This window comes from Melopsittacus undulatus, chromosome Z, assembly GCF_012275295.1.
Source record: "Melopsittacus undulatus isolate bMelUnd1 chromosome Z, bMelUnd1.mat.Z, whole genome shotgun sequence".
In the NCBI taxonomy this organism is placed as follows: domain Eukaryota; kingdom Metazoa; phylum Chordata; class Aves; order Psittaciformes; family Psittaculidae; genus Melopsittacus; species Melopsittacus undulatus.
The window spans coordinates 37,298,627-37,311,041 of NC_047557.1; the positions used below are offsets into that span (position 1 = coordinate 37,298,627).

At 38.3% G+C, this 12,415-nt stretch overlaps 1 protein-coding gene across 1 annotated transcript in view; it reads left to right on the forward strand.

Annotated features, from left to right (window-relative positions):
• Positions 1-12,415, forward strand: part of TRPM6 (transient receptor potential cation channel subfamily M member 6) — a 79,090-nt gene that overhangs the window by 39,024 nt on the left and 27,651 nt on the right. Inside the window, exons 19-24 of the mRNA XM_034073090.1 lie at positions 1,216-1,350; positions 2,377-2,505; positions 4,547-4,798; positions 5,746-5,920; positions 7,890-8,004; positions 9,722-9,921. Of these exons, the coding sequence (XP_033928981.1) occupies positions 1,216-1,350; positions 2,377-2,505; positions 4,547-4,798; positions 5,746-5,920; positions 7,890-8,004; positions 9,722-9,921 (1,006 nt within the window). The remainder of the gene's footprint in view (positions 1-1,215; positions 1,351-2,376; positions 2,506-4,546; positions 4,799-5,745; positions 5,921-7,889; positions 8,005-9,721; positions 9,922-12,415) is intronic.

Here is a 12,415-nt window from a genome sequence, read left to right on the forward strand (position 1 = left end):
CAGTGTTCATGTGCCATATAGAGCATCATTCACACACAGTCATGAGTTCCAGTGACCTTCTGCAACTGGAAATTGCACCCTTTCATGGGACAATTCTCTCCTTCATGTTGGAGGATCTGATATTAACAGATTAGGGTGATTCTGTTTATCAGATTCTCCAGTTTAGCACTTTTCTGGGTGTCATATGATGAAAAAAACCCCAGTTTTCCCCTGATAAACCAAGGAAATGATATTGAGTATGGTTAACTATGTCACGTAAAAAATGGTGTACTACAGATGTCTAGTAGCAGTAAGTTTTAGCTTTGATAATAATAGTCAAGGAATTTGGCCAGCATGAAAACAAAACTGAACAAGGCAGTTTGGTTCCTCAGCCTTGCCCTGCTATTAGCTTTTAATAGTTTCCCCAGGCCTCTCTCCTTTGTCTCTGAAAACTCCTTTTAGCATTTTATGGTTTTATCAGTTGCCCACTCCTGTGTGTCTTTGGAGCTTCTTAGGCTTCAGCAGCAGATATTTGTACTTTTACAGTGGTACTCACACAAGTGTCAAATTCTGAATACAGAATCAAGTGTATTTGCCTTTTTTTCTTTTTTTTACATTTTATTTTACTGAAAGCATTAAAGAAGTTAACTGTATTTTTGTAGGCAGATCTTTGTAAGAGAGTACTTATTTCATCCTCATCTTCTAATCAGGTGTACACTATATCAAAAACAGCAATTAGATTCAGTATTCAGAATTTCATTACCTTGACGTTTTCTGTGCAACTGTATGCATAAGTGGAAATGTATTGCTCATTCCCTTATTTCAAAATGTCTCACAGTTGTCAATGGAGTTCTAACTAATGCAGTTATGTCATACTGGGATCTGATATTTATCTGTATTTCACAGCTGGGGAAAGTGACACATAGGGTGATTGACTGTGCTTAAAGACAGTGAAATGTGTGTCAGAAACATGAGTTGATTCAGGTCTGCTGACACCCAGTCTGCTGCCTGTAGTTACAAAGAAAACTCTAAATGGGTATATAAAAAAGTGGAAAAGTGTGCATGTTGATTATTGCAGATGAAATGGTTGTAACCAAACAAAATCAAGTTACAGTAATGGTTTGTGTATTCAGAACAAAGCTTAAGCATCTGTGCCTGTCTTCTCTTTAACATGACACAACCTTTGCAATCGTAGACCGTGATTTCTTACTCTTAAAATATTGTTTCCTTTTAAAGAAGGATTATGATGTGGAGAAGGTTGCTCAGAAGTCTGATGAAAGCCAAGTAGACGGTGGACAAGGAAATCTGCCTGGCACTAGAAAAATATATGAGTTCTACAACGCACCAATTGTCAAGTTCTGGTTTCACACGGTTGGTCATCATGCTGAAACTTGGAATGACAAAACCCTCCTTTATCTTTCAGATACCACTTAATACGACTTTTACTTTGCCTAGCATGGATTTTCAGCCACTTAGTGGTGGGAGTGGATGGGAACACACTTGAATATTTCTCTCACAATTGAGTGAAAAGTTTTTCTGCCAAAATTATGCAGCTGCATTAAAAACACAACCAAAAATAGGAAAAAAATAAAAATAAAAGAACTAAATTTAAACAGAGCACAGCTTTTTACAGTGGTTAATTGCACATGTAGAGATAGATTTGAAGCTGGCCTTAAATACCTTACGTATCTCACAGATACTCATTTCCCTTTCTTTAGGAGCTGTTTCTGAAGGAGTGAATATTAATCTATAGGAGACCATTTGCTATAGAGAAATATGCATTTATTAAATTAAATTTGGTAATTAACCCTGTGTCAGTAGATTTTAGTAAGTTTAAGATTAGGCTGCCTGTTGGGTCAGACCACTATGTACATAAGCTGTTACTTCTTTAACAGGGTGTGGCTAACTGCTTTATAACCTATTGATCTATTATCTCAGATACATTTATAGTATGTTCTGATATCTTTAAAATATGTGCTGATATTGTTCTTCCTGTGTTTTGGAAGGCACTAATTAACCAGTGATTTAAGTAGAATGATTACTTGCTCCTATGGAAGGTTAGGATAAAAGCATAACACTGCCTTTACATTCAAGTGGTGTGTGCAGGTAAAAAAGAATGTGTCTCATATATGCATTTGGAGCCTAGGTGAACATATGCTGGAATAGTCCAACTTTTGCTCCAATTTTTCAGCACTAAAGCACCAATTTCTAAGTGATGTTTAAAGATATTCCCATAAACGTACTTTGGAGAATTGGAAGAAAGATTTTTGGCTCAAATATGTGACAATGACCCACTAGTTTGAATACATATAGTCAGGCTAATTACCTGTTAGTACATTTGCAGAAAATTGTTGGAGGTTTTTTGTGCATACAGGTTGTATACGGTGTGTTTTGCAGATGGCGTACATGGTTTTTCTCATGCTCTTCACTTACACTGTATTGGTGAAGATGGAACCAAGACCAAGTGTGCAAGAGTGGCTTGTTATCATTTATATTTTCAGCACTGCTATTGAAAAAGTCAGGGAGGTAAGCTTTTCCATTCACACTTCTTACCTATAAAAAACATATTGTAAACCAGAGAATAAAAATAAACTGAAGAATGCCAAATCCTCCATTCTTTTTGTAGAGAATTTAGCAGAGGAATTAATTATACAGGACATTTATGTCTGAGAAGTCTTCTACTTGAAGACCAGTACTTAGGTTTTGAAAATGCATCTTAAAATCTGTCCTTAAATCTCTGTTCAGTGAAAAGCCAGTGGAAAGCTGCAGGTTGCTTGAGAGTGATAATGCTGAACTGAGATTTGGAGTCTTTAGGCACTTGTTTCGTTTATTTTTTGCAAGTGGACCATTAGATTTCTTATAACAAACATGGAATTTGTCTCTAAATATTTGAGTGCTGACATTGTTGCCAATTAATAGGTGTTATGTGTTGAATAGTCTATGTCTCTCTATCAAGTCTAACTGACCCTCTAAAAATGAAACTGGAAAAAAAATCACCCACTATCAGCTTTTAATGCTGGGCTCATTGAGCATGGAAAAATGACATTCCAAACAAAATTAACTGCAATTAATTGCACGTGATTAAGTCTGAGCTTCTGAACACAATCTGCACTCCAAACCTGAGGTTGGAGATGAATGCAGCTGTGTATTTCCCAAATTTTTGTATGTTATTGAACATATCTTTACTGAATCAGTGCATAGTAAACCACAGTAGTATTATCTTCTTTATGACATTTGAAATGCTATACTTTTGGACTAATAAAATGTAAAAAAGCAGTCAGTTCTGAATGAAGGATGTTATAACAGATCATTCAGAAGACTGTGACATCAGTATGAGAGGTGATGAATTTCAAGGGACAGCAGAAATGCTGGGAATATAGTGAAGTTTGGCTAAACATTGAAATTCTGTGTCTGTAAGACATAACATTTAAAAAATCAACATGAGGATAGTCTAATTGAGTTAAAAATGGAATGTGAAATAGCAAGCACTTTAGCTATCACTGTTGTGCTATTGCATCATGTTGATGGCGGGGCAGTGGAAACATCAGCTGCTCTATACATTAACATTTATTGGAGACTGAAATTCGTGTCTTCTACTTGATTTTCTTTGGATATGTACTAGTTCTGGTCTGCTGGCAAAGACTTTATAGGACACCGTGTCTTACACGTGCAGCTAAGTAACTTGCTGAGGGCCTTGTTATATGTAACTGCAAGCCCCTATTTCTCTAGATTGTATCAACTAATTGTTAAAGCCTTAGGCCCTGATCCTGCAACTAGTTCCTAGTGTGAGTTAGTCCAGCTGAATTGAGTAGATTCACTTATTTACGTTAATGTCTTCATATGCGTGAATTCTTTCAGGATCAGAGCCTAACATTTCAAAATCTCACCTTCACTTGGAACTTATCAGTATGATCTCACATAGCACTGCATAATTGGCTTCTCCTGTGTAATGTGCAGAGGTTTTATTTATGGTCTCTCAAAGATTCCACTTCACACATTTGTGCAGTGAAGCTTAAAATCCCTTTGGGGCACCTCACAGTTCAAGGGGTAAACATTTCATTCTTTACCTTGCTAGTTGCCAGGACTCCTTTTTTTAGCATGTCCTTGATGGAATACAAGGATCTTTCTTTATATTTTCAGTCTGAAATAAAACCATTAGTTATTTTTCCATCAGCAAGGTTAGGCTGGTACTTTCCATGACTTAGGGGCTTGCAAAAGGGCTGCTGCAGGTCATGACCATGCCTCTAGAAAATGCTTGTTAATTTATAATGGTACATATGCATAACAAGTCTATACTGGCTGCTTTTTTTCTGCCAAGGAGCATGCTCATTACTGAATTGGTTCAGGTTCAAAATTATTCCTTAGGTGTGACATACTCAAAAAATTACAAACTTAAGTTGTCAGTGAATGGCAATATGCAGTACACAGGACTGCAAAAATTTTTTACAAAAGGAAAAAAATTACACATTCTCAAATATTATAAAACTGTTAAGACAAAAAAGGTTAAAGAATGTGTCTGTGATTTTAATGGAGGTTTTGTTCCTCCCTTCTTCCTCATTCTACTCAGGTATTTGTCTCAGAACCTGGAAAATTCCTCCAAAAAGTGAAGGTGTGGATTTATGAATACTGGAATTTTACTGATTCTATAGCTATCATCCTATTTATGATTGGTTTTGGCTTACGCTGGTCCAAACCCCCTGTTCAAACTGCAGGGAGGCTACTTTACTGCTTGGATATAATATTTTGGTATGCTCGGCTCCTTGATCTTTTTGCTGTGAATCAGCATGCTGGCCCATACTTGACAATGATTGGGAAAATGGTAAGTATTATGCCTTGGAGAAATAGCTCTGGAGTTAAGGCATCTATACAATAATGTGTAAAGGTCAGAAGTGACAGAAAAGAATGATGGTCAAAGGAGAGGTCACCTAATTCATAGTGAATATATTACCTGAAAATACCATGTCTTTTTCTATTTGTAAGTTGAGATTTCAGTTCTCTCTAATTTATTCATTATCTGAATTTATTCACGAAAGCCATTTTTGCTTAGATCCTAAGAGAATGTTTGCATTGGAGTTGAGTTTCTGATCCAGCTTGATAACAGGAGAAAGAAAAATCACTGTCTCTTGCAGACAGGCTCACTACTATAGATAATTCCCCTAGCTCCTGGAAACTGTCTCATTATTATTTTACATTTTGATTCAAATAATTATATCCCATTTTAGCTGGCAAAATTTCTCTGAGATCAAAGTTAATCTTTTTTTCTCTTTTGGCATAAGAACTGCTGAACTGCAGCCTAGTCTTTAGGGATATCTGTGGATTCCCACTGTAATTTCCCTCGGTTATTGGGAACTATGTTATTAATACTTTTATATTCTGTCTTGCATATTAATTCCAATGCACTGTTAGAAGGCAAAATAATTTTCACTGCTATTCCTTGTTCTTAGTTTGGAGACAATACCACTGAGGAAAAAGCACCATCGTAAGGTCTTCATATTTTTCAAATCTTGCTTAAGATCTTAAGAGGTACTTGAGAGGCAAGCAGAAATTTTACCCTTCTTGGTCCAGGATGACTTTAGCCTCTACAAAACATGTGGGTAATCCAGGTCATAGAAATAAGTTATTTTTATTTCTTTTAACATACTAAGATTATTAGCCCTGTTTCTCTGTTGTGATTTGGAAAAGCAGCGATTGATACTCTTCCTTAAAATGTATTTCCTTTACATATAATCAGCACAGCTAATTCTTTCATACACACATATCTTCCAGACAGCAAACATGTTCTATATTGTGGTCATGATGGCCATAGTCCTGTTGAGTTTTGGAGTGTCACGAAAGGCAATCCTTTCACCAGAAGAACCTCCTTCTTGGACTCTGGCACGAGACATTGTATTTCAGCCTTACTGGATGATGTTTGGTGAGGTCTATGCTGGAGAAATAGATGGTAGGTAATTTTCACAGTACAGCTCAACACCTTAAATTTAATATGTGCAGAAACATATCTGCTTTGGGCTCCTAGAGTTTAGACTACATACGGAGTTTATTCTTTCTCAGAAAATTTTGATTCCAGTATAGACCTCATAGCAACCTTCCAGTATTTGAAGGGGGCCTACAGGGATGCTGGTGAGGGACTATTCATTAGGGACTGTAGTGATAGGACAAGGGGTAACAGATTGAAACTTAAACAGCAGAGGTTTAGATTGGATATAAGAAATTCTTTACTGTTAGGGTGGTGAGTTACTGGAATGGGTTGCCCAGGGAGGTTGTTAATGTTCCATCCCTGGTGGTGTTCAAGGCGAGGTTGGATGAAGCCTTGGGTGATATGGTTTAGTGTGAGGTGTCCCTGCCCATGGCAGGGGGGTTGGAACTAGATGATCTTGAGGTCCTTTCCAATCCTAACTATTCTATGATTCTACGATCTTAAGGTCCTTTCCAACCCTAACTATTCTATGATTCTATATATATGTCATTAATGAGTAATACTCCATGAATAAAGGTGAGAATATTAGTTTCTTTGTTAAAAATAAAGATTAAGCTTTAAAACCTTCAACTTTAGCTTTACAAATTAAGTATATTGCAAAGCTCAGAGCAAAGCACATAGGAACTAATACTAAGCTAGCTCATGGTCAGGGGATCTGGCAGTGAAATGAATTTCTAACTAGGCAAATCCAAAGCTGCTGATCTCTTGGAGGATCTACTACAAAGTTCTCTTAAAGGAATAAAACATAAAGTGATAACCACAAAAAGGAAAAATAAAGAAAAAAAAAATTATTGGTGTAAGGGTTATCTGGCATCATTTGAAGAAACAGATAAACCAGTTGAACACAGGAAAAATATAACCATTGATTATGGTTTTGACCTTGTCTCAGTAACAGAGAAGAACCAGGCACTCCAGGAACTATTTCAACATTACAGATGGAAGGCACTCTCATGCTGCTAAGTGATGGGTACAAGTAAAACCGTCCCTAAAATAGAAAAGTGGGTATGCAAGTAGATACATATATTTAACACACATAGTTCAGCATAGACCTAATTCATTAACATAATTTTAGGTATTGCATCTATTATTGTTTCTGAAACTGTCACATGCTGGCTATGTATTTTGGTTATATAAGTCATAATTCTTCTAATGAAAGCACACCGTTAAGTTTCACAGTTTAATCCATTTAATCACTTATTAATGCTGAACATTTGAAATTTGACACTTCCCAAATAAAGCTATAATTTTTCTAATGACTCTGTATGCTGTGAAATATGTCCTGAATTTAGGGCTGCTGCATTATAAATGTGTTTTAAAATTTCATCAAAGATCTAAAATTTAATTAAAAATCTTAAAGACTGAAAAGTATTTTGACAATTTAAAAACATTAAGAAGGATCCCTTAATTTCTATTATTTGTTGCTTCATCTTATGACTATTAGTAGCCATATATCCTTTTGCACATGAGTACATGTGATCTTACTGAAATTGTGAAGGAGTAACTCTCCAGTACTGCTAAAGTAGCCTTTGCACTGTGTCCTTTCCACAGTGGAGTCAGTGAAATCTTTGCCACTGGCTTTAAGGATCAAAGATTTGGATTTCAGTTCACTTGACTGTGTGCTATCTCCCAAATATATTTCAGCTGCATAATTTTCCTGATAACAGAAAGTCAGAGTGACTGGCATAAGAACTCATATCTATGAAATGGTGTCTATAGTTTCTGAACTGCAGTGGAAACTATGCACCGGTATCACAAAGTGGTCTCAGATCTTCTTTAAGTGGAAGTAGACTTTTTAGTTGGAAATTTAATAATGTATCTCTGTGAAAGTAATAAGGACCATTCTTTTTCTTGTGGCAAAAGAGGAGCACATGCCATTGCTGTGCTTTGCTCTGATTTCCATTCTAATCATGCTCTGTATATTCTTCACTTTCAGTCTGTGAAACCAATGAAGACTGTCCTCCTGGCTCCTTCCTCACGCCGTTCCTCCAGGCTGTCTACCTCTTTGTGCAGTACATCATCATGGTCAACTTGCTGATTGCTTTCTTTAAGTAGGTACCATGGTAAATTGATGCCAAAGCAAAAGCAACTAATAGATGTTCTGCCAACACTTCCACAAAAACTTTTCACCAAAAATGCCCCAGCAGGGGGCATGTTGATGGTGGCTGTTACCCCATCTTCCATGGGGGGTAAGCTGAATAAAAAAAGCATGGTGGAAGCAAGAGGGTGGGAGGAAGGGGATAGTAAGAAGACACCTAAACTCTTTTGCCGTTTAAACAAAATCTGACTCTCTGAAAGTGGACAACAAACTGGCAAACAAGCAACATTAATTCAGCTCTGGGTTAATTTGACCTTTGTTTCTAAAAGTTGTATTTGCTGTGCTGAGAGTGTGTTGGGCTACTCGTTTCATCATAGTGCAGCCTAAGATTTAAATTGGCAGGTAGATGGAGAAGGTATTCAAGGGAAGAGAATAATGACTTTGTAGAAGCATGCTCTTCCTTTAGGAAATAATTTGAAAATTCCTGCTGTTTGGTGCAAATTGATGTGTTCTAGACTGAAATCTAAATGTAGTGGTTTTATGTCTTTTTAAATGTCTGCTGTCAGAGTAGGAGGGGTCTTTATAGTAATTTTGCAGTAATTCATATTACACTATAGTAATTAGTCAGTGTCTTTATAGTAATTCTAATCTTTCAAGTTTTAACAGGAAAATCCTTGTAGTGGATCAGTTTATTTAAAATTCTAGTAAAGAGTGGTCTAACCCAAGCACTTAATTATTTTTTCTGGAGTTCTATTTCTGGTGAAGAAAACTGTTGGATGTCAGCTGTAGGTTAAAAAAAAAAAATCAAATGGAGAAATGTAGTGATTAATATTCAAGAAAAGTGAATGATCAAAACTCATTCTATTCCCACTTCCAATTAGAAATCCCTTTCCTGAAATTGTGGTAAGGCATCATTATTATTTTTTTTTCCAATACGCAGCTGTGAAATTACAGTTTGAATTATTTCTAGATTTAAACCTTCAGCAATGATGATATTAAATCTTCTGCTTAGTGGTTTGATTGTTCCAGAAGTGGGACCAAAAATGGGTACGAGCAATATATTTAATTACGCTCCCAAAAGCAAAGCTCTTGTTTTTGTGATTGTATATTGGGTGTGTAGCATGGCAGTGCAACAAAAGATACAGAGCCAGGGAACATAAAGTTGCTTTCCTGTGCTTGGATTTATGATAGTAGATACCAAAAATTATTCAGTGCAACAACAGTCATGTTTAGGAATATCATGGCTCCAAAGAGTACCCTGCAGAAGAATTGTTTGTGAAGCTGCCTATTGCAGCAAATATTTTGTTTAGGGGATTGCACAGAACTGCTTTATTAATACTCTTCCCTTAGCCTGACTCCTACATTTAATCTAGTCCAAAGAGGCAGACAATGTTGAATTCTCAGTTAAGCTATGTATTAATGTTTAAATAATCTGGATGAGATTTCAAAGCCACTTCAGGGATATTTTTTGCCCAGTTCCCATTAATGTGAATGGGAATTGTATCCCCAAATCCTTTAGGCAGCTTTGAAGATCTCATTCTCAGTGCAGTAGCTGCAGGCACATGCTACTGCTGTGTAAAATGAAAGTTGCTAAGCTGATTTACCTCACTGGAGGGATGGGACTTTTCTTCAGTGTCAAATTAGATCTGTAGACAAGCATCTTGTGTTGTATTGGGACTGTTCCTCACAGGAGTGTGTTACCCTCCTTCTCTCTCTATCTCTCTTCTCAGCAATGTTTATTTTGATTTGAAATCCATATCAAACAAGCTCTGGAAGTACAACAGGTACCGCTACATTATGACTTACCATGAGAAGCCATGGCTGCCTCCACCTTTCATCCTTCTAAGCCACATTGGACTTCTGATAAACTGCATTTTCCACCATCAGCCTCCAAATGAGATGGATCAAGAGGAAGGCGATGTTGGACTAAGTAAGCAGAGCTAAGCTGGGGACCAAACAAAATAGCTAATGAGGAATGTTTTTGCCAGCCATCATTTCGTAGCTCAGTTTGTCAAAGAAGAAAAAAAAGAGAGTAGGAGTAGGGTAGCTCTCTGGGTAGGAGGCTGTTTTTATTAGCAAAACTGAATTTAACCTGCCTGCCTAAGAACTCTTGTAAGAAAAAAACATTACTGGGGGAATGCTTTCCTTTGTATTTGGCTTTTGCTGTGCGGCATACTGTGCTTCAATCAAGACACATCACAACTCTGAGCTGAAAGAAAGTGACAGCAACTTATTCTGTAGGAACGAATAGCCTTATTTTGAAAGAAAGTAAACAATATTGGAGGTATGTATTCTGTGCATTTGTCCTGAAAAGACCAACTATTGCTTTTTAATTGCTAAGAGAAAGTATCCACAGAGCCCAAAGACAGAGGAGAGCCAGTGATGGCAGATGCAGAGAGAGAGAACAGGGACCTCTCACTTCCTCACTGCTTCCATCCATTTCTGCACTGACTCATCACTGCATGTGAAGCACCTCTCCTTCACCCTTCCCAACTGGCCTTCTCCATCCCAGGGTCCTTCATAATGCCGTTTAAGATGATGCCAGTTCCTTGTCCAACTGTTGCCAGCTAGGAGCAGTCCTAACTATTTTAGTATAGATCAAGCACAAATCCAGGTGGAGTAAAGACTGGATTGAAAGCAGTCCTGAGGAGAACTTGGGGGTGTTGATTGATGGGAAGCTCAACATGAGCTGGCAGTGTGCACTCGAAGCCCAGAAAGCCAACTGTGTGATGGGCTGCATCAAAAGGAGTGTGACCAGCAGGTCGAGGGAGGTGATTCTCCCCCTCTAGTCTGCTCTCATGAGACCCCACCTGCAGTACAGCATTCAGCTTTGGGGCCCCTAGCATAAAAGGGACATGGGCCTGCACAAGCAAGTCCAGAGCAGTGCCATGAAGATGGTCAAAGGGCTGCAGCAACTCTCCTGTGAAGACAGGCTGAAAGAGTTGGGTGCTTCAGGGAGACCTTAGAGCACCTTCTGTTACCTAAAAGGGGCCTAGAAGAAAATCTGAGAGGGACTTTTTACAAGGGCATGTAGTGACAGGGCAATGTGTAATGGCTTTAAACAGAAGGTAGATTTAGACAAGATACTGGGGGTAAATTCTTCACTATGAGGGGGTGAGGCACTGGAATAGGTTGCCCAGAGAAGCTGTGGATGCTCCATCCCTGAAGTGTTCAAGGCCAGGTTGGGTGGTGCTTTGAGCAACCTGGTATAGTACAAGGTGTCCATGCCCATGTCAGGGAATCTGGAACTGGATGATCCTTAAGGTCCCTTCCAACCCAAATCATACTGTGATTCTATGATTCTGTTTCTGGGAGGGGACAACAAGATTTTGGGATGGGAATGAGTACTCATTCGTGGAGCTTGATGGTTGGTGTGGTGAGGCAGGAGAATGGGGAGGAGACGTAGCTGGTGGCTGAAACCTTAATCCAAAAAAACACTGGGAAAGGCTGGCCCATAGCATTATACAGTTTCATCCTTCCTGCTGCAGTGTACATCCTTGATGCCTAAGAAAGGTGAGCATACCCTCCAGGGTTGTGCTTCACTCTGCTGAACATGAATCCCTGAAGTACCTGGCAGACTCACAGGTGGTTACAGATTTCAAAAATGGGCTTAACTAATCAATGCTGAGCTACTTTACGGCTGCTCTCAGGCTCCGCTCCTCCATCATGACTGGATGCATCAGACTGCCTTTGAAGTATCACTGCTTATTTTATATGCATGCGTAGTGTAAGTCACTGTCATAGCGTAGAGGGTATCTTTCTTCTAAGGTACAGTAGGCACAAGAAAAACTGAAACACTGCTTTGCACATATAAAAGTCCTTCTAGCAAAGAGAGATATTTTTCCTGTTTAGGTACCTTTTCTAAATACCTTTTCTATATGCCTGTGTGTTACCTGGTACATTTCTTCTACTTAAATTGTGATGTGATTATAATTAACTGGTTTTAGTAGTGGGTATCCAGTGCCACCCTGTGGAAAATCAATGAAAATACCAAGATACAGAGTAAAATCTTGGGGGCAAGAGCACAGATGGATTAGGGGGGAAAAGAGTCTAGAAGGTGATCAAGTCTTATTTGGAGTTAGAGGGGTACCCCAGAACACTGCAGTGGGCTTCCCTGCTGAGCTGTGTTTTGCAGGCTGGTACTATATAGTTGTGACAAACTGTCACATTGTTTGGCACTGGTACACCTCTAGCAAGAACAGTGAGGACTCTGGCATGTAAAAAAGGAAAGAAAAAAGAAACTTGGAAGATACAGATTTTGGATCAGGGAAGCAGCTTGCCACCTCATGCATTTTTTCATACTGGCTTGTAAACAATCTGTTCTCTCAGAAGTCTTGGTGTGCTAGAAGAATAGCATCATGAGCAGCCCAAGATGTGGAGTCTGCAACTTTTGAATGTGTGCTTTCTTCACTCAGTAATCTTGC